This window comes from Octopus sinensis, linkage group LG1, assembly GCF_006345805.1.
Source record: "Octopus sinensis linkage group LG1, ASM634580v1, whole genome shotgun sequence".
NCBI lineage: Eukaryota > Metazoa > Mollusca > Cephalopoda > Octopoda > Octopodidae > Octopus > Octopus sinensis.
Window position 1 is genome coordinate 74,253,531 of NC_042997.1, and position 23,706 is coordinate 74,277,236.

At 39.1% G+C, this 23,706-nt stretch overlaps 1 protein-coding gene across 2 annotated transcripts in view; it reads right to left on the bottom strand.

The window, feature by feature from the left end:
* Positions 1-23,706, bottom strand: part of LOC115213643 (dynein beta chain, ciliary-like) — an 884,597-nt gene that overhangs the window by 43,622 nt on the left and 817,269 nt on the right. For both annotated transcript variants that reach the window (XM_036501971.1, XM_036501966.1), the window contains 2 exons: positions 8,220-8,447; positions 2,158-2,469 (listed from right to left, as the gene is read on the bottom strand). In XM_036501971.1, the coding sequence (XP_036357864.1) occupies positions 2,158-2,469; positions 8,220-8,447 (540 nt within the window). The remainder of the gene's footprint in view (positions 1-2,157; positions 2,470-8,219; positions 8,448-23,706) is intronic.

The window sequence follows — 23,706 nt, forward strand, 5'->3', positions numbered from 1 at the left end:
GTACCGCATCAATTCATCCCTGCACATTCTTGTAATTAGAATTCCTGGATGATTTATGCTCCTATTTCATCATTATCAATGTACATTTCATATCTCAAACACATCTCAATGTGAGCAATTTAATAAAAAAAATCTATGATTAGCATGTTGTAGCACTGTAAGATAATGAGAATCTATTACAATGCATCCTTCTCAAAAATCTTGTAGGTCCTTCCTTTACAGGGTTACCAGGAGTTATTTATTCCTTAGATAATTATATTTTCATTATTAAATGGTCGGAGATGGGTGTATATTAAATATTGTTACGACCAGGCAAATTCTTGGGTATAAAAAGGGGTGAATTTCAGAACGCAACAACAAAATTGTAAAATCAGTGAATTAACATTCAAGGATGAAATTATGTAACAAAAATGTATTTTATATAAGTCAATTACATGGATATATTTGATAATTTAGCGACCCAAGAATTTAAAGTCCAGTATTTGATTGTTCAAAGATATGTTGTAAATGGTCCGATCCGTATGCAGCTCTCTTCTAATCTTTTTTGTTTTTACTATCCACGCCAATCCTCATCACAAAACGGTTATCTCCCCTCAACCAAATTTTGAAGCTTCATTCAGAAAACATTCTAAGTTCTCTCCCTTCGTTGTATTTTCTCATTTGCATAGTATGTCTAACATGTTTAGTTAGTTAATAAGGTTATGTGAGGCAAATATTTATGATTATTATTATTATTATTATTATTATTATTATTATTATTATTATTATTCTATGTTTGACTTTTGCTTTAAATTTGTACAAGTTGGCTCCAAGTCTCACCCAGTGACCTCAAGAGACAACAGGTTGGAAGTTCATGTTGTTGTTATGCCTAGTGTGCCATATATTTTGGGGGGGGGGTGTTGTACTAGTGAATGTCTACAAAAAAAAAAATTAAAATAAAAAAAATTTTTTAATTTTTCATGGGGCAAATCCAAGTTTTTTGCAAATTTCCCAGCGAATATATTGTGCAGCTCTATCATGCCTGTTGAGATACTCTGTAGACACTAGAAGACTGCACTTGGAGACAACATGATCAATGGTTTCATTTTGTTGTTGACATACACGACATGTTGGGCTACTACCATTCTTTAATATGTTGGCCTGGTAGTTCTTTGTTGGTAGGCATTGATCTTGAGCTGCTATGATAAACCCTTCTGTTTCAGATTATGATTATTATTATTATTATTATTATTATTATTATTATTATTATTATTATTACTATAATTATTATTATTATTACTAAGATTATTATTGTTTATGACTACACTTACTGGTTAGAACATCCAAGTTTGGACCATGTGGTGATACAGATAATCAATTTAATCACATACATAAACAATAAAAATGGAACTTTGAGTTTGCCTTATGGCAAAGTCTAAGTTTCTTTTGGCTTTGCCTTATTGCTAAAAGAAATTATTCCTATTGTTTAAATGATCAGTCAGACTATAAATAATTTCAGACTAAAGTAGGGACACAATATGAGTTAATGTCACAAAAACACTGATAATGAAAAACAGCTGCAATTAAGAATCAGAACCAGGCTAAGGACTCTGCTTGTAAGGTGTTTATTTTCACTGTATGGTATTTTCCATTTACATAAATGACTGACCTCTATTTTTTGAAGCAGTATTAAAAAAGCACACACAATGGTGAGTTAAATATAGTGAGTTGGAAATTTTCATCTACTGAGATTATCAACCAAAACATCTTCACTATCTCTAAAAACATCAGGGAAGATAAAATTAACTGATCGAAACTTTTGGACAGTGTACATAAGGTGTATATTGATGCAAAGTAAGATGAAATAAAAACTTACATTTTGGGCTGTACTCCATTCCTTTTGGAGTATCCCATACAAAACAATATCTATTTTATTTAATTCATGTTAACAATAACACCCTCTAGCCTAATAATCTATTTACTATATGACAGCATTAACTTCTTTCAATAATCATTTTTACATCATTATTTCAAATATCAGCATTTTCTGATCTCTTATCCTTAATCTTAACTTCTTAGAGAACCCAGGAAAGATAACATAAACCCTCTTATTGCGTTAGTATCAAAACAAACAAAACCATGCACTATAAAATATCAAGCTCATACCATACTACATACCATATCAGGATGCATGTATACTTCCAAATATGTTCTACATAGTCTTCGGTCCCAGTCATCTGTAATGTGGCCACCATACATAATCTCTCCAAAAAGATAACGAAGATCTTCCCAGGGGACTTTATTGTTGGCCTCAAGATAGTTATAAAGCACATTGACACTGATTGTCAGGTCACCAACATTAAATGGATAAGATCTGTTCCAGCCTTGTGGTCCAAACTTCCTTCTTTCTTGAACAACAGCATGAAAGTAACAGAGGACGAAGAGAATGCTTTTAAATTCAGTTTCCCGGGCACACATTTCAAGGGTCTCCTGTAGAATACACAACACATGAAACCAATTTGAATACATACTAAATATTTCATTATTTCATGATATATTTCAAGGACCTGTACCAGCATACAACTATGTGTGTGTGTGTGTGTGTGTGTGTGTGTGTGTGTGTGTGTGTGTGTGTGTGTGTGTGTGTAAAAAAACAAAACAGAAACATGATATAGTTATGAAGTACATGTACAAATATATGGCAAAATATACAATATATATTTTATCTTTATGGGTTTCAGAGACTATGGCCGCCTTGAAGGATTTTAGTTGAACTAATTAACCCCAGAACATATTTTGAACCTGGCTACACTCCTCTCCATTGGGCTACAGGGATGGAGGAATAGAAAGATTGAATGGAAGTCTTATTAAAGAATGAAAATAGAATATATATGTGTGTATGTGTGTGTGTTATATATAATGTCAAGTATTGGTAGGGGACAAACATAGATATATGTATGCATGCGTATATATATATATATATATATATATATATATATATATATATAACGGGAAGCTTTATGAAAATAAACAAAAGACAAAGGCAGGTTTACGGAAATAAACAAAAGACGAAGGCAGGTGGAATACAAACAAACAATTGTATTAGTATGGCGCTCAGGAATATAAATAAAACAAGAGAGTGGGATTGGATTTGAGCAAATCTTTTCCCAAAATAAAAATCTTTATGCACAAGCAATGCTTGAAAAAAATAAGGAAGACCTATCACAAAAATGGCTGGTTGTAGCATTCGCATGTGTGGGAATTTTGATCGAGTGATAGCAATACTCGAACACAAGTTTCTAGCCATCATAGATGCATACATAGTTCAAATTTACAGAAACCAAAAGATGAAGACAGGTGAAGGAACAAGAAGGTGTATTAGTTCGATGCATATCTCTATATATAAAACTGAAATGCGTTTTTACCGCTTGGCTCGCTTTCAATGCCACTACCTCCCGTCCAATTCGCTCCAAAATTTACAGGGACATGTAGAATGAGGTGACGATGCCCGTGGGCTACCTTAGAAATCCCTATCTTAAAAGGTTTGGTTGCTAGGGGCCATCTTCCTCACTCACGCTATTTCCTCCATTCCCCCCTAACTCCCCTCATTTATAACTTTGACAATTCCACTCCCGTTATTTAATGTAAAGTTTGTCAGACGGCGTTCTTTGATGTATCTGTCTGCATTCGTAGGGAGAATTATCATCGCCACACGCCACCACCAACACACAATCATGAGAACAAATATTATGAATCAGATATTCATTGCGTTCATTTATATATGTGTGTGTGTGTGTGTGTGTGTTCGATATATAAATATGTATATATAATGTATATATACAAAGTGTATATATCTGTATTTATTCTGTGTAATTAAACTTTTATTCTGTGTATATTAAACTTTTTAATACTTTTTGATAGTTATATATATTTTTAAACAAATTATAAATATAATAATTTTTATTTTAAATTTAAATAATTAAAATTTTTCAATTTTATATATTTTCTATATTATATTTTTAAAATTTACAGGGACATGTAAAATGAGGTGACGATACCCGTGGGCTACCTTAGAAATATACATGTGTATACATTACACATGTATATATATATGTATACACATGTATATATACACATGTATAAATATATATGTATACACATGTATATATACATATGTATATATATATATATACATGTATAGACACATCTTTAATTAAACTATTGACCGCCTTAAAACGGATTTCAACAGACAAATATTACTATAATGGGGAATTAAATGTATTTATTTATAAACTTTAAACTGAACTTCAATTGTTTTATAAACCTAACAGCGTGGTGGTACGTAAATAAACGGCATAAATTAATGAAGGTATAAACCTGACGTAAATACACGAAATTCACGTACTTTCACTTCTGACAGCAAACAGCATGACAGTCTGGGTCAACAGTTCATTTCCTCGGAGGATATGGAAATTCCTATTACCCGTCAGAGAAATAACTACAGCAGCTCACAACTATTTCAACAAGGACAAGGTTACCTGCTTACCAGTCGAATTCAGCATCAACGCTCATGTATGAGAGAGACTCCAACACACACACACATATATACATATATATATATATAAAATGTGTGCATTATGTGGTCGGTCGGTTCAGCTGAAAATATGCACACCTATGTTAAAAGTGCTGGCAAGTTTGCATGACAACTATTTTTTTCCTCAAATGAAACGCGTGACCTCTAGGACAAAATTCCTCATCTTATAAAATGTGGCCCCAGTAGACCCGAATGAAATCGGGTTATATTAACCAAAATGTGAAAAGGGGTCTAAATGGGGCTGGAAGGGGATTAAAATTTAAATGAGCGAGTGTTTAGGAATTCTCTGTTACATCAAGCTAAAAAATTTGCGCCAGCCTTTTAATCGTCAATGTGTTGCTGTCCATGATGAAGAAGTTTTGAATGCTTGCTATGGTGAGTCTACTGTCGTGAGAAAGAATCACTTCAAAACTTGGTGTTTACGAATTTTCTTTTACATCAAGTTCAAAATTTTACGCCAGCCGTTAAACTGTCAATACGTTGCTGTCCGTCGTTAAGAAATGCTAGCCATGGTGACTGTACTCTCCTCAGATTCTATCCCTTCAAACTTTGGTTTCCAAAATTTTATTATTTTTATTCAGCTCGCAAGTTCATCTGTCCCTTTTAAATGTTAGCGTTTTGCTATCTGCCTTGAAGCAGACCTTTCCGTTGCCACTGCCTGATATTTATGATTGATCTTTCTAAATATTTTATTTCTCAACTTACTCAAGATCTTTTGTTGTTTATAAATGGGAGAGAGATAGATAAAGATAGAGAGTAAGAGAAAGCGAGGGAGAGTCCGAGAGAAAGAAAAGTAAGAGAGAGGGAAAGTGAGAGAGAAAGGAGAGAGAAACAAAGAGGGAGAATCATCATCATCATCATCGTTTAACGTCCGTTTTCCATGCTAGCACGGGTTGGACAGTTTGACCGGGGTCTGGGAAGCCAGGAGGCTGCACCAGGCTCCAGTCTGATCTGGCAGTGTTTCTACAGGTGGATGACCTTCCTAACGCCAACCACTCTGTGAGTGTAGTGGGTGCTTTTTTCGTGCCGCCAGCACAGGTGCCAGCGGGCTGGCAGTGGCAACGATCGGTTGGTGCTTTTTACGTGCCACCAGCACAGAAGCCAGTCAAGGTGGCGCTGCAATCGGTCACGTTTTTTATTTTACGTGCTGAAAGGAAGCAACAGAAAGTAACAACCACATTCCTACCTGCGCGTAGAGCGGGTCACCTTCAGCTAGTATAATATAATAATATATATATAATATATATTATAATAATAATAATAATAATAATAATAATGATAATAATAATAATAATAATAATAATAATAATAATAATAATAATATAATAATAATAATAGGGAGTATAACTCTAAACTTGCAGGGGAAAATTCAATTGAGTATTAAATCAAATTTCACAATATAAATATATAATATATATAAATTAGAGAAAAACCACTATTATGTAATTCAAACAATGATAGACATAAACCAAATCATAAAAAAAAATAAAATATATTATAAAATATATAACTAGATCACAAAAAGTACAAAAAATGAATAAACAAATATATATATATATACTTCTTTTATTTTTCAAAATTAAGATAAACAGTGTTCTTTTTAATCTAACATATACTCTCCTTCATTTTCTACAATACTCTTCCATCTATCTGGTAGACTTGCAAGGCCCCTCTTCCAAAATTCACTTGCACATGTCGATAAATATTCCTCCAGTACTGTTCTGACTTAGTCTACGGAATTCATATTTTTTTCTATCCAAATGATTTTGAAGACTGCAGAATAATCAGATGGGGAAATGTCTGGTGAATATTACGGGTTGGGCATCGTTTTCCATTCAAACTCTCCAGCCTTTGGGATGTCATACACACTGTATGTGGTCGAACATAAGATTCAGAAAGTGTGAGAGAAACCCATTGACCCAATTCACTGATTTTTCTGATGGCACGCAGGTGTTGATAAATGGTTGAATGACCAAATCCAAGCTTCTCTGCCACTTCCTCAACAGTTACAATGGAATTTTGTTCCACCAGGATTTGCTGGACGTCCTCATCAAGCTCTACAGATGTTCCAGGATGAGGCTCATCTTCTAGGCTGTAGTTTCTGGCTCAGTATTTCTGGAACCACTGCTGACACTGCCTTAAGCTTCTTGTCTGATCCCCATATATTGCATTAATATTCCTTGCACTTTCTGTAATGTTGTTACCTGTAGTGAACTCATATAGCAAAATATGCCAAATATGCTCTTTTGTCACTTCCATTATAACTTTGAAAAAATAACTGTTGAAATTGAAATTTGCATTAAGAATAAGTACAAGTTAAAATTGCTACCTGCTTTTGTAGCAAATTGACGCAGGTAGTTTGTCTTGTACCCTTCCAAATTTTAGTTCGTACAATTGAAAAAACTGCATTATTTATGGGATGACCCAATATATATGTATATACATACACACATGCATGAATGTATATTTGTTGATGAACATTTTCTATGGCTGGATGTCCTTGTCATGAACCCTAACCTGTAATATTTTCCTGTGGCTGGACTTGACATGTTTTCATGAAAGATGGGAAACAAAGGACATTACCTGTGTGATGGAGACACTTGCTTACAATAATCACACAATATCAAGACAAGGAGACACTCATGGTGATTCCTCCATTTTCACAAATAATTGCTGTCTCTCAGTGTTTCCTCACTGTCAATGACATTTCTGACTTTCTGTCATTGACCTCTCAGATGACTATTCAGTCCTGCTGCAGATCTGCATGATTTGAAGCATAGGTGAAAAGTGAAAGTTGTAACTTCCACTGGATTGACTGGATCACTTTCTGGGATATGATCTTTGTGTACTGCCATATGTCTTTTTAGATCTGGAATTGACTTGCAAACTTTTTCACATATTACACTGTTTGACTCATCTGGTTTGGAAGGAAGGACATTGCATACGATTGGTCTTTCATGGGGCTTCAAATGGTTAACACATCCAACCTCTATTGTTTTATGTTCTCATTGAAGTTCTGAAGACAGCTGTTCAGAAGCCAATGATTAAGCTATTTATGCTCAAAGCAAATTTCACAACCTTCCCTTATATGTTTCCTACACTCAACTCTTTCCAAAGCTAGCTCTTCCCAGTTCTTTACATTGATTTGCAGTTCCTTCAGTCTTTGTATATTTTTCTTAGTTTATGTTGAGGACACTTTTCAATATGCAGCTTACCACTGAACAGCTATTTGGAATCCTTTTATCTTCAATACATACAACATGGTCTGCCCAATGCATCTGAGTTTCTAACTACCAAATTCACTTAGAAGGCTTTGGTTGGCCAGGGTTATAGTAGGAGACACTTGCCCACAGTACATGCAGTGGGGATGAACCTAGAACCAAGTGGCTTGGAAGCAAGTTTCTTAACTATACAGCAATACCTGTAACTGAAGCAAATGGACTGCAACTAGAAATTGAACCCTAATTAGTTTCAACATATTGGAAGCTTATCTCCTCTTGCTCTACAACACATGCGAAAACTAAAAATCATACAAGCATCTCTTGGGTTTGATTTTTTATTTTTGACTTTTGATCTTGCAAGGAAAGGAAAAAGCACAAAATAAAAATAAAATAAAACAAAATAGCAGCAAAATTCTCAATGATACCTGAGTAAAGTTGTTGAGAGCTTTATGGAGGTTGGCTTGCATTCCTGAGGGTGGCTCATTAATAATTTTGATAGCAGATTCCAGTATGCCATGTGGAATAATGTGAGATTCAGCAGATGCTGCAGGCTCAGCACTGATAAACACCCGGTAGTTATCATGACTGACAAGACTGTACTGTTCCAGTTTTTTTTCCAACTGTGACAGCCATTTAGCAACCAAGTGAACATTCTGGAAAGAAAAAAATTATTCATTCATAAAATAGATATTGGATATATGAAATAGAATATCATTTTGAATATTTAATCTTCATGATAAAATCAATACATTAACAGACAACCAAAAGTAAGGTCAACAGTTTGAATCTGTTACTGATACTGCATCCACAGTTGAACTATAGCTAAACAAGTAAAGTAACAAATAAATTCTCTTAGAAATACATCATCATCATTGTTTAACGTCCGTTTTTCCATGCTAGCATGGGTTGGACGGTTCAACTGGGGTCTGGGAAGCCAGAAGGCTGCGCCAGGCCCAGTCTGATCTGGCAGTGTTTCCTAACGCCAACCACTCCGTGAGTGTAGTGGGTGTTTTTTACGTGCCACCTGCACAGGTGCCAGACGAGGCTGGCAAACGGCCACGATCGGATGGTGCTTTTTATGTGCCACTGGCAAGGGGGCCAGACGAGCTGGCAATGGCCACAATCGGATGGTGCTTTTTACGTGCCACCGGCATGGAGGCCAGTCGGGGCGGCACTGGCAATGGCCACGTTCGGATGGTTCCTTTACGTGCCACCAGCACTGGTATCACAGTTACAATTTCCATTGATGTTGATCGATTTCGATTTTGATTTTCACTTGCCTCAACAGGTCTTCACAAGTAGGAAAGGTATGCATAAGTGGGCTGGCTACATCCCAGGTAGACACCATGGGTTATGGTCTCACTTGTCCTGCCAGGTCTTCCCATGCACAGCATACTTCCAAAGGTCTCGGTCTCTGGTCATTTCCTCGGTGAAACCTAAAGTTCGAAGGTTGTGCTTCACCACCTAATCCCAGGTTTTCCTGGGTCTACCTCTTCCACAGATTCCACCAACCACTAGGGTGTGGCACTTTTTCACACAACTATCTTCATCCATTCTCGCTACATGACCATACCAGCGCAAACGTCTCTCTTGCACACCACAACTGATGCTTCTTAGGTCCAACTTTTCTCTCAGGGTACTTACACTCTGTTGAGTATGAACACTGACATTACACATCCAGCGGAGCATACTGGCTTCATTTCTTGCGAGCTTACGCATATCCTCAGCAGTCACGGCCCATGTTTCACTGCCATGTAGCATGGCTGTTCATACACATGCGTTATACAGTCTGCCTTTTACTCTGAGCAAGAGGCCTTTTGTCACCAGCAGAGGTAAGAGCTCTCTGAACTTTGCCCAAGCTATTCTTATTATAGTAGTTACACTTTCAGCACACCCACCCCTGCCACTGACTTGGTCACCTAGGTAACGGAAGCTAACAACAATTTCTAGTTTTTCTCCCTGGAATGTGGCAGAAGTTGGTCTCTGAGCATTTTCAGTGTTTATTGCTCCTGAGCATCTGCCACATACAAAAACAATCTTCTCAGTTAGCCTTCCTATGACATTGCTGCACCTCTTATGTGTCCATAGCTTACACTTGGTGCATCTTGTAGAGTTTCTACCTACACCTTTTCTACAGATCGAGCAGGGCCATCTACCTGAAGGCGTTTGTGATTTGCATGCCTTCCTACATATTAAGACTTTGGTTTTAGCTAGGTTGATGTTAAAGCCCTTTGATTCTAATCCTTGCCTCCACACTTGAAACTTTGTCTCTAGTTCTGATAGTGACTCAGCAATTAGATCGAGGTCATCAGCATATAAGGAGCTCCCAGGGGCATCCTGTCTTGAATTCCTCTGTTATTGCCTGAAGGACTATGATAAATAGGAGGGGGCTGAGGACTGAACCTTGGTGGACCCCTACCTTTACACGGAATTCTTTAGTGTACTCGTTGCCAACCCTCACCTTACTTACAGCGTCTCTGTACATGGCTTGCACAGCTCTCATTAACCATTCATCTATCCCTAGTTTCCTCATTGACCACCAGATAAGGGATTTGGGACCCTGTCAAAGGCTTTCTCCATGTCTATGAAAGCCAGGTACAGAGGTTTATCTTTGGCTAGGTATTTCTCCTGCAGCTGTCTTACCAGAAATATAGCATCAGTGGTGCTTTTCTCTGGCATGAACCGAAACTGCGTCTCATCTAGACTGACTCTCTCCCTAATTAGTTGGGCTATGACCCTCTCTATGACCCTCATTACCTGATCCGACAACTTGATACCTCTGTAATTATTTGTATCTAAAGCGTCACCTTTAGCTTTGTAGCAGTTGACTATTATGCTGCTACACCAGTCATTAGGTATGACTCCTTCGTGTATCACCTGGTTAACTATATGGGTGACTAGGCTATGGCCGACACTACCAGATATTTTAAGCATCTTTGCAGTAATTCCTGATGGGGCTTTCCCTGTCATCCTGCTTCTAATTGCTTTAACTACTAAGGAACTGTCAACTCGGATAGCTGGTCCCTCTGTTGGGTCGACATTTGGCAGACTCTCTTTATCCCATTCATTTTCCTTATTTAGCAGCCTCTCATAATGGTGTCTCCAAACCTCTCTCTTTGCATCCTCATTCAGCGCAAGTGAGCCATCATCCATGCGAACACATTTCTCTCCTACCACATCACGATTCTCTCTCACACACTGTCTTGCAACACGGAATACCTCAAGTCTTTGGTCCTCATGGCGCAGAACATTGGCAAATTTTTTCTTATCTGCTTCCCTTCTGGCTAAATAAACCTTCTCCTAGCTTCACTTTTGGTAGTCCGATACAATTCCCTGCTACCACCATTTTTCCTGTCCTTCCAAGCCTGTGTCTTATCTCTAATAGCCCTGTCTACAACATTGTTCCACCACTACCATGTTATTTTGGGTCGAGAGGGGACTTTGCACCAGCCACAGATCTAGTCAGTGGCTCTCAGCAGGTTGTCCCTTAGAAACCTCCAGTTGTCTTCTACCCCATGTGAAGCTCTATCCCCTTCTACTTCGTCAAAGGCTTCAAGTAATATGTCCCTAAATCTCTGTCCATTCACAGGATCTTTAAGCTTCCATATCCTTCTTCTCCATGTTGGTCGTCTTCTGGTCATCCTCTTAGTCCTGATCCTAAAGTCACTAACTACCAGTCTATGTTGTGGGGTACGTTCTTCACCTGGGAAGGTTTTGGCATTTATAAGCAGCCATCTTTCCCTTTTCCTGGCAAGGATGTAGTCAATTTGGTTGGTATGTCAGCCCGATCGGTAGGTGACTAGGTGGCCGGTAGGTTTCCTGAAGTTAGTGTTGCAAACCATAAGATCATTTGCATTGCAGAACTCCAGCAACCTGGTTCCCTCTTCATTGCGAGAACCATAACCATAGCCTCCATGTATACCATGGAAGCCCCCAGCATGTCGTCCAACATGACCATTGAAGTCACCAGCCACAAAGAGAAGGTCTCTGTTGTTCGTCAACGAGGTCGTCTGCAGTAGGGTGTCATAGAATCGGTCTTTCTGTCCATTGGGCTGAGGGGCATAGGCCGATATAATGGTTGCTAATCCATGATGAAGCACTAATCTAATCTTAAGTATTCTGTCACTTACTCTAATTACCTCTATTACCTTATCTACCCATTTTTCAGCGAGAAGTATACCCACGCCCCCAACCCCGTCAGTGTTCCCTGCCCAGAAAGTCTTGTACCTGTGTTCTTTGCCTGTGAGGAACCTAGCAGAACCTCCTCTCCACCTTACTTCTTGGATGCAGCACAAATCAACACATCTACGTTCAAGCATTTCAACAATCTCATCAGACCTACCTTTCAGTGTGCCGACGTTGAGAGTGCCAACTCTGAGGGTGTGGGAGGTATGGGCCCTAGAGACCCTGGGGCGGGGGACAGTGGTGTAATGTACCTGAAAAGAGAGCTTGCATTTGGCAGAATTCATAAGCAAACAATGATCTTAATAAGTTCAATCTGCTTACACTAAACTATCATGTTTTGCACTGTATGATCACAACCTTATATAGTAGGGGTGGGGTTGGCGTAAGGCCTTTAGGTGTTCATGGGAGACAAGCAAAGGAAGACGAGATAGAGACTTCCGGTTCAGGTGGAGGGAGTGGGAGGGCAGGCGCACCACCGAGAACTGGCATCCATGGGCTAGAGATTAAGAGACGGAAAAGGCCTATAGATAGATAGGCATATAGTGTAGGAATTAGATAGACAGGGTGAAGGACGATAGATCAGCCAGTGGGTGGGTAGGTGGGGGTCAGAACACGCGAGAGGGAGGGAGGGCGGGATGGTTCCTGGATTTGGAGAAAGACGAAATTAGAGACAAGGACTGTGAACGTGTGATAAGTTTTCATGAGTGAAAGAATATGTTGGAAATTAAAGAAATGCATGACCTGGGGTTAAGACGAAAGGATGTGAAAGAATATGTTGGAAATTAAAGAAATGCATGACCTAGGGTTAAGACGAAAGGATGTGAAAGCGGTACAAATAATTGCACACTGTACATTTTTTTGTTATTTGTCCCTTTTTCATTCTCTCCACCCCAACATGCATGCATACATACATATATATATATATATATTAAAAATAAAAGGAAAATGCACTGAAATATTTGTTACAAATATATACTTATGAGTTAAAATAGATACCCCTCTCTTTCACACTCTTTTATTATTGTCATTTATTCATTTGTTTATCTAATTTTCTCACAGTTTGGCTGACTGAAAACTCTTGGTTATAGCTCTAGTTAAGAATGCAAATACCCAATTCTATCTCATTATTATTATTACTATTCTTTCACACTAGCAGCCTGAGTTTCCTGAGGTTTTGCTGTTTCACAGCGCACTTGCCCATTCCACCCCACCACCTATACCAGAAGTCTTTATCCTCTGACCTCTATTGGATGTCTTTCTCCTGAACACTTCTAAAGGTTTAATTTTCCCCCATCCCTGCTTAGGGTTTATCTCCTATGTAATGTAGTGATTATGTAGTGCATAAAATGATGGTGTAGTGTATGCAGGTTGAAGGCTATTGTATATTTATGACTTCTGCCAAGTGCAAGCTTTCTTTTCAGGAACATGATGCTGCTGTTCCCCATCCCATGGTTTCACGGGCCCACACCTTCCACACCCTCAGAGTTGGGACACTTAATGTTGGCACATTGAAAGGTAGGTCTGGTGAGATTGTTGCAATGTGCTGCATCCAAGAAGGTGGAGAGGAAGTTCTGCTAGGTTCCTCACAGGCAAAGAACATAGATATAAGATTTCCTGGGTAGGGAACAATGGACGAAGTCGGGGGCATGGGTATTCTTCTTGCAGAGAAAGACTACCTAATCAAGGTAGTCAGAGTCTGTGATAGAATACTTAAGATTAGATTGGTGCTGCAACATGGATTAGCAATCATTATCTTGGCTTATGCCCCTCAGCCAGGGCTACTTGATGAACTGATGAACAGAAAGACCAATTTTATGACACCCTCTTGCAGACTACCTCATTGACAAATGAGAGGGACCTTCTCTTTGTGGCTGGTGACTTCAACGAGCATGTTGACAACAGGCAGGTGGCTTCCATGGTATACATGGTGACTTTGGTTTTGGTTCTCACAATGAGGAGGGAACCAGGCTGCTGAAGGTCTGCATTGCAAAACATCTTATGGTTTGTAATACTAACTTTGGGAAACCTGCCAGTTAACTATTCACCTACTGGTCTGGTAGACACACCTGTCAAATTGATAACATCCAAGCCAGGAAATGGGAAAGATGGCTACATATAAATGCCAAAACCTTCCCAGGTGAAAAATGCACCCCACAACATAGATTAGTAAGTAGTTAGCAACTTCAGGATCAGGGTTAAATGGATGCCCAGAAGATGGCCAACAGGGAAAAGAAAGGTCTGGAAGCTTAAGGATCCTGTTAATGGACAGAGATTTAGAGACGTATTACTTGAAGCTTTTGACAAAATAGAGGTGGATATAGCATAACATGATGTGGAAGACAACTGGAGGTTCCTACAGGACAACTTGTTGAGGGCTACTGACCAGATCTGTGGATGGTGCAAAATCCCCTCTCGACCCAAGGTGACGTAGTGGTGATTGTAGTTGCCAAGGCCATTAGGGAAAAGAAACAGGCTTGGAAGGACTGGAAGAATGGTGGTAGCATGAAATCGCATTAGATTGCCAGAAGGGAAGCCAGGAGACAGGTTTACTTAGCCAGAGGGGAAGCAGATAAGAAAAAATTTGCCAATGTTCTGCATTGTGAGGACCAAAGACTTGAGGTATTTCATGTTGCAAGACAGTGTGTGAGTGAGAATCATGATGCCATAGGAGAGAAATGTGTCTGCATGGATGATGGCTCACTTGCATTTAATGAGGCTGCAAAGAGAGAGACTTGGAGACATCACTATGAAAGGTTGCTAAATGAGAAGAATGAATGGAAGAAAGAAAGTCTGACGAATGTCGACCCAACAGAGGGACCAGTTATCTGAATTGACAGTACCTTAAGGGTATGAAGATAGGGAAAGCCCCTGGAATCACTACAGAGATGCTTAAAATATCTGGTGGTGTTGGCTATAGTTTAGTCACCCGTATAGTCAATCAGGTGATACACGAAGGAGTCATACCTAATGACTGGTGTAGCAGCACCATAGGCAATTGTTACACAGGTAAAGGTGATGCATTAGATACAAATAACTACAGAGGTATCAAGTTGTTGGATCAGTTAATGAAAGTTTCTGGAGAGGGCCATAGCCCAACTAATTAGGGAGATGCAGTTTGGGTTTGTGCCAGGGAAAAGCACCACTAATGCTATATTTCTGGTAAGACAGCTGCAAGAGGACTATCTAACCAAATATAAACCTCTGTACCTGGTTTTCATTGACATGGATAAAGCCTTTTACAGGGCCCCCTGATCCCTTATCTGGTGGTCAATGCAGAAACTAGGGATGGATGAGTGGTTAATGAGAGTTGGATAAGCAATGTACAGGGATGCTGTCAGTAAGGTGAGGGTTGGCAACGAGTATAGTGAAGAATTCCAGGTAGGGGTAGGGGTCCACAAAGGATCAGTCATCAGCCCCCTCATTCATCATAACCCTCCAGGCAATAACAGAGGAATTCAAGACAGGATGTCCCTGGGAGCTTCTCTATGCTGATAACCTTGCTCTAATAGCTGAGTCACTATCAGAACTAGAAGAGAAGTTTCAGGTGTGGAAGCAAGGTCTAGAATTTAAGGGCCTTAGAGTCAATCCAGCAAAACCCAAAGTCTTAATAAGTAGGAAGGCAGACCAATCACAAACGCCTTCAGGTAGATGGCCCTGCTCGATCTGTGGAAAAGGCATAGGTAGAAACTCCGTAAGATGTACCCAGTGTAAGCTATGGACATATAAGTGGTGCAGAAATATCAAAGGAAGGCTAACTGGGAAGATAGATTTTGTGTGTGGCAAATGCTCAGGGGCAATAAACACTGAAGATGTGCAGAAAACAGCTTCTGTCACATGTCAGAGGTAAAAACTAACTAGTAGTTGATAGCTTCCATTACCTAGGTGACCAAGTCAGTGGTAGGGGTGGATGCTCTTAGAGTGTAGCTGCTAGAATAAGAATAGCCTGCGCAAAGTTTAGAGAGCTCCTGCCTCTGCTGGTGACAAAGAGCCTCTTGCTAAGAGTAAAAGATAGTCTGCATGACGCATGTGGCATGTGTGCAAACAGCCATGCTAGATGGCAATGAAACATGGGCTGTATCCGCTGAGGACATGTGTAAGCTTCCAAGAAATGAAGCCAGTATGCTCCGCTGAACGTGTAATGTTGGTGTGCATACACAACAGAGTGTAAGTGCCCTGAGAGAAAAGTTGGACATAAGAAGCAGCAGATGTGGGGTGCAAGAGAGACGACTATGCTGCTATGGTCATGTGCTGTGTATAAAAAATGTCACATCTTAGCAGTAGAGGGAACCTGTGGAAGAGGTAGTCCCAGGAAGACGTGGGATAAGGTGATGAAGCATGACCTTCGAACACTGGGCCACATGGAGGCGATGATGAGTGACCAAGACCTTTGGAGATATGCTGTGCTTGAGAAGACCCAGCAAGCTAAGTGGGACCGTAACAGTGGCCTATACCAGTGCAGCATAATTGGCCCATTTAAGAGTACCCTTCAATTATTGGGCAATAAACTGTGCTTGCAAAGTGAAGTGAAATCATGGCCAATGCCAGTACTGCCAGACTGGCACCTTTGTTGGTGGCATGTAAAAAGCACCATTCAAGTGTGGTCAATGCCAGTACTGCCTGACTGGTCCCGTGCTGGTGGCACATAAAAATCACCAATTAAGCATGGTTGTTGCCAGTGCCACCTGACTGGCTCCCATGCCGGTGGCATATAGAAAGCACCATTTAAGCATGCCAGTGACACTCTCGGAGTGGTTGGTGTTAGGAAGGGCATCCAGCTGTAGAAACTTTGCCAGATCAGATTGGAACCTGGTACAGCCATCTGGTTTGCCAGTTCTCAGTCAAACCATCCAACTCATGCCAACATGGAAAGTGGATGTTAAATGATGATGATGATGACGATGAACTGGTTTCACTCGTTTGGATAATCATGACTGAATAGTTAGCGATGATGTTATAATTCCATGCTACCATTCCATTAGTTGTAGTTATTTGATATTGGTGACATCAGATAATTCAGTATAGTTGAAACTATACTGTGGATATTAGAAAGCCTAAGGTGTTGCCTCTGAGATGAAGAGAAAACACTCCATTGTTCTCTTACATGAGCAGAAACTATGACGTACTATCAAAAAGTTCATGGACTAGTTCTGTAGTGTGCCAACAGATGACATAGTTGCATGCACAGTGAGAGAGCTAGCAGTGACCTTCATAAGGCAGTGTGCTGAATGACATCACTGTGTTTACTTCCCAAGTTGTGAAATTTGTGTTTTTGTGATCATGTGTATGCTGTAGTCTGTGATTCTGTTATGGACAGGAACAAAGAGCCAATGTGAAATTTTGTGTTAAACTTGGGGAGTCTGCTAGTGAGACAGTGATCATGCTTTGGCAAGCTTATGGTGACAAGGCAATGGGTTGTACTCAATGTTTTGAATGACATGGGTGTTTCAAAAGCAGAAGAATGTCTCTGTAATATGAGTAATCTGGGAGACCTGCCACAAGCATCCCCCCACCAGAAAAGTGGTACTGTGCATTGAGAATTCATCCTCCAGGGTCGGACTGTCAATCAAGAGTTCTACTGCAATGTTTTGAATCATTTGGAGGAGGATATTTGGTGAAGGCGACTGGATCTGTGGAGCACGAAGAATTGGATTCTCCACAACAACAATGCACTCTGTCATTGAGCTCTTCTCATTTGCAAATCTCTCACCCAAAACAACAAGGTATCACTTCTGCATCCTCCCTATTCACCAGATTTGGCACCTGTGGACTTCCATCTCTTCCCCAAGATGAAAATGCGGCTCAAAGTCACTGTTTTAACACTGTTGTCGAGATCCAGAATGAACTGTAGAAGGTCCTCAAATTGCTTATGGAAAACGATTTCCAGGCCAAATTCCAAAAGTGGGTGCATTGCTGTGCAAGGTGACTATTTCAAAGGAGATGCTGTTAAAACTTAGGCAAATACGTTTCTTTTATTAAATTTAACTAGTCATGAAACTTTTTGATACCACATTGTAATTGAGAATATATCTACATCTCTGTTTTGGGATAATCATCCTTCTTCAGAGATGTATCACTATTCTTCAGTTACCAAGAAAATTGCATATCTAAATTGATGTGTGTGTAGCTTCCCTAATTTACATTGTAATACATCAACTGGCAACAAAATAAATGTAGTAATATATTGTATAAAGGATCATGGGTAAGGCCAGAACAATGTGAAGTAAATGCAAGGCAAATCGCAAGAAAGCAAATATATGGAAAGCAATTAAAGAGGCTGGTGAAGAAAATCTGAACGGGATTTTCTTCTGGCCCAAGTAATATATATCATATTTATAAAGAAAATATCACATGCAAATCAGGACAGCTGTTAATGTTATATCCTGATAAGCTCTGCAATTCAAATATAATAATTTAGATTCAAATCTATTAATTTAGATTCGATGTTCTCTAAGTACTTGAAAAATAGTGGTACATTTCTGAAGAGACCAAAGCAAATCTCAATCTTCTCGGCTAAAGCTTTCAATAAACAACTGTAGTATTATATACATCATACATATTTTGGGTATTATATGAGAAGACCAAAGAAGGAAAAAGAAAATAGAATAAGAAGCTATAAAGAGGTTGTTGATAAAAACCACAATGACAACCAAAATATAAAAGAAAAAGTCCCAGATGCCAACTCAAACTTTTGTAGAACTGAATTACTAGGAAATAAGATTGGCATCAACAATCCTTTTTGGAAAGCAATTAAAGAAGCTGGTGAAGAAAATCTGAATAGGATTTTCTACTGGGCCAAGTGGTATACCATACAAGATGCTATTCTGGAAGATGTGGAAAGGGGGACCATTCTGTTGTATAGGAAGAAGGTTGTTTTGTATCAAATGAAGAAAGATTTTCAACCCTTAACCAATTCAAAACCATCTCACTCCTGAGTGCTGAAGGTAATGTCATCTTTTCAGTGAGAGTACCTTGCACATAATTGAGAATAGATACAAAAACACCTCAGACTAGAGAGGTGCAATTCCAGTCTTCTCTGAATGTCCAGGACACACTGGAGTTCTCAGTCAGATGATCTGGGAGGCCAAAGAAAGCAAAGGCAATCTGATAGGTAGTATGGCTAGACTTCATCATGCCTTCATACATGCAGCCTTAATCTGCTATCACATTCCTCCATTTCAAGGAAACAATCACCAGCTACTTTGGAGATATTCAGTAGCATTTCAAAAGTGCCCATTTACATGTCCATAGCAAGATCTGGAGAAAGGAAATTGCAACTGGCTGTACAGTTTCCACCATTCTCTTCATCATCATGGAAATAAACCTCCTCATGACAACTGCTGATAATGAAGTTCAAGGAACAACATCCAAAAAAGGGACTTCATAGATGATATCACAGTAACAACAACCCACATGAAGGTGATATAGGTGCTAACTTCACCTGAACACATAGCATCATAGACTACATACAAGGAATATATTTCATTGATAAAAGAAAATCTGATTAAATACTTTGGAAAGTGGTTTGATGGTTCAATCACTGACAGGAGTAACATCACCAATACTAGAAAACAACAAGTGCCAGAAAAGGATTGAAAAACCAGAGTTCCCAGAAAAATTCAAAGTTTGGTTTTACAACACAGACTGTTCCCAAGACTAAAGGGGCTGTTGATATTATATGAGGTTCCAATGACAAGAGTAGAAGGAGTGGAAAGAAAGTACTTCAGAAAGTAATTGAGTAACCATCCAAGCTTCATTTAAGTAGGCTTGTATATAAGATCAGGAGAGCTCCAACTTCCTCTGTTATCCATTGTGGAGGAACTAAAGGTTGCAAAAAGCAGCAAGAAAGAGTCGCTTGCTGTTAAAGAGCAAGAGAGAAGGTTAAGCTGGAAATAAGGAGGAGATGGTAAACAGTGATATGTGCATCATTACTGATCCACTAACAAGAAGATGTTATGGTTCAGTGTTGAAATATTCAATAATCATTGGACACTATTGGATGACATAAATTCCTCCTGGCTAAAGCTATATTTACTAAAGATGGTTAAAGGAGTCCTCTTTAAGATGTAATCAACCTCTTTTATTGAAAGCTGAAACTTCAAGAATCATTACACTTAGTTTCACATATGATTGTCTGAAGACTGGGAATATATATACATACACATACATGTCCCATATATAATATATATATATATATATATATATATATATATATATATATACACATAAATATATACATATATATATATATATATATACACATAAATATATACATATATATATATATATATATATATATATATATATGTTATATATATATGGGACATGTATGTGAAAACTGGGAATATATATACATACACATACATGTCCCATATATCTATATATATAAAAGTGAAGTTGTGTGAGTGTCTGTCTCCTACGATTTAGATTCCTAACTACTCCCACATTTTGCGGTGCAGTTTAACCAAATTCGGGTATCTTATAGTCGTGATTCATATCGAGCCCGTCTGGGTATTAGCGCGCATCTACAATGAGTCTACGATTTTAAAAATAATTTAGCATCATTTTTTTTCCATTTCTTCCAATTTTTTCGTGTGTCGATGGCGGCAGAGTTGGCGTCCATGCTCACACATGCACCTGTGTTGCTTCTCCTCCTTCTTCTCTCCCTCGTAAAGCTGTGGGGAAGGGAGTGTAAGGAAATCAACGTCGTAAAGCGTTGTCAAGGAGACCAGCGTTCTTTTAGAACAACGACTTCATGGCTTGAAGACACCAAAACAGAAATGGCTAAGAAAGCCCGAAAGCAAATTCTACAAAATCGGGAAACACGCCACACAGGGAAGGTTTCCCGTGCAAAGAATTTGCACAACCGAATGTTTTAGTTGTTGCACAACTTTTACTTAAAAAATATTATCCAAACACAAACTTTTGAAGGCAATATTGTATGGCGATGGTACTTGTGAATTATTGGTAATGGATTTAGTAGCCAAAAGGAGAGAGCAGAGGCATATTATGGTGGTGGTGGAGGCGATGGTAGTGGCAGCGGTGGTGGCGGTGGTGCTGGTAGTGGTGTTGTTGTTGTTGTTGGTGGTGATGATGGTGGTGGCGGTGGTGATGATGGTGGTGGTGGTGGTGGTGGTGATGATGGTGGTCGTCATCGTGGTCTTTGTCGTGGTGGTCTTCGTGATGGTGGTGGCGATGGTGGTCGTCGTGTTTGTGGTGGTGGTGTTGTTGTTGGTGGTGGTGGTCGTGGTCGTGGTGGTGGGGGTGGTGATGGTGGTCGTGGTGGTCGTGGTGATGGTGGTGGTGGTCATGGTGGTCGCGGTGGTCTTCGTGATGGTGGTGGTGATGGTCATGGGCGTAGTGGTGGTGGTGGTCATGGTGGTAGTGGTGGTGGTGGTGGTGGCTGAAGCTGTCGTCTGGGTTCTTCCAATTTTTTCGTGTGTCGGTGGCGGCGTTGGCGTTCATGCTCGCACCTGCACCTGTGTAGCTCCTCCCCTTCTTCCCTCCCTCGTGAAGCTGTGGGGAAGGCAGGGTAGGGAAATCAACGTCGTAAAGCGTTGTCAAGGAGACCAGCGTTCTTTTAGAACAACGACTTCATGGCTTGAAGTCGCCAAAATAGAAATCGCTAAAAAAGCTGAAACAGATCCACAAAAATGGCAAAAACCGCCACACGGGGCAGGTTTCCTGTGCAAACAATTTGCACAACCGAATGTTTTAGTTGTTGCACAAATCTTTATATATAAAAGTGAAGTTGTGTGTCTGTCTCCTGCGATTTAGATTCCTAACTACTCCCACATTTTGCGGTGCAGTTTAACCAAAACCGGGTATCTTATAGTCGTGATTCATATCGAGCTCTTCTGGGTATTAGCGCGCGTCTATGATGAGTCTATGATTTAAAAAAAAAATTACCATCCTTTTTTATTCCATTTTTAATGCATTATTTTGCTATTTTTTTGCTATAACTCACTAAAAATGCTTATATAGTTATTTCCCTTACAAATCCAAGCAACGCCGGGCGATACATATATATGGGACATGTATGTGTATGTATATATATTCCCAGTCTTCAGACACTGGCAGAGATATCCAGTGTTCCCCATGTTATATGGAATTGAAGAATTAGACTTTTCTTTTATATTTTCTCTAATGAACTGGAATACCTATGATTCAAATTTCATCAAAATTGCAGATTAAGAATTTTAATGGGGGTTCTTTCCCTCTTTACACACCTTAACAAAAATTCTAATTATGACATATTTATCCCATACTACTCATCTTTATGCCTAGATTCCAAAATCCAAATCTTACAGAACCTATTCAAAGGTTTTTGCTCCTGAAAAACAGAGCACATGGAGCTCTAAAATGTGGTAATTAAGGCCCCTATTAGTGGTAGTGGTGGGGTCTTACAGTCAGCCAGAGAAGTTGAATGTTGGGAATCTTTTTTAACTTCTGTTTTATATCTATTGTTCAAATTTCTTTGAAATCAGAAATAAATGAATGTTCACTGGGTTTGTAAAAGAGAGCAAAGCTAGAAGAAACCAAACAACAAATTATCACAATAAGCAGTCAGCTACCCTACCCAAGTTGTTACCACTACCCAATGTAGGATTCCTCCTCATACAGGTGGCCAGCACAGCTATAAGATGCATTACAGATCTATAGCAATTGGAAGGGCGTGACCCAACTCAAATAAACATTAACAACCATGAGACATGAGGGCTAAGGGGAAATGAAAGTGTCACCTCTGGAGTTTGCCAATGATCACCATGCTGATAGGTAACTGAACAGAATGAATTTGCAATCTATAAATCTCTTTGAATGACCAATCTGGAAAGGTCTTGAAGTCAAAATTAATTCTGGAGATTATCACTGACCCAGTGATAATAAAGACTCAAAGGAGGTCTGCAACCAAATAACTTTATTCAAAATAACACTTTGCAACTGAATCAGAGGAGGCTTTCCTTTACTTGACAATTTATGCACTACATTGCAGAAATCACAATCTAAGTATATCTCAAAGCAAACTCTTATACTGTTGTACCATTGAATTACAAATAACACTCATCTTGTATCTTCGGGTGACTCTACAACTTCCAAGACTACAGTTGTATTCGTCTTGGCTTAGGAAAAATGACTAAATTGTTGGGGTTAAACCCCCATTAAGGGGTCTTACTAACTTCCTAAGAAGTTGAAATTTTAGGAATATAACTTCATTTGTGTCTAATATCTATGGTTAAAATTTCATCAACAGCAAAAATATATGAATTTTCCTGGGGCTTATGGCCTCATTTATGCCCCCTCATTTCAAACATATACTGCATTACATCCACCCTTATGCATAGAATATAATTTCCAAATTTCATAAAGATACATTCAGTACTTTTGATCTTGTTTTGGATCATAAAAAATTACTAAAATTTAGGAGTTAAGCCCCCCCCCCCCCAAGGGGTCTTAGAAGCCTCATGAGAAGCGGAAACTTTGGGAATACTTCTTGATTTGTGTTGAAATTTCATCAACATCGGAAATTTATGAATTTTCATGGGGGGATTCTGCCCCCTTAAATTCAAACCAAACATACTACATCATACCCACCCTTATGCATTGAATCTAAGTTCCAAATATCATAAGGATCCATTCAGTAATTTTGGTAAATGAAAAATGACTAAAATTTTTGGGTTTAGCCCCCATTAGGGGGTCTTAGAATCATCCAAAGAAATGGAAATTTTGGAT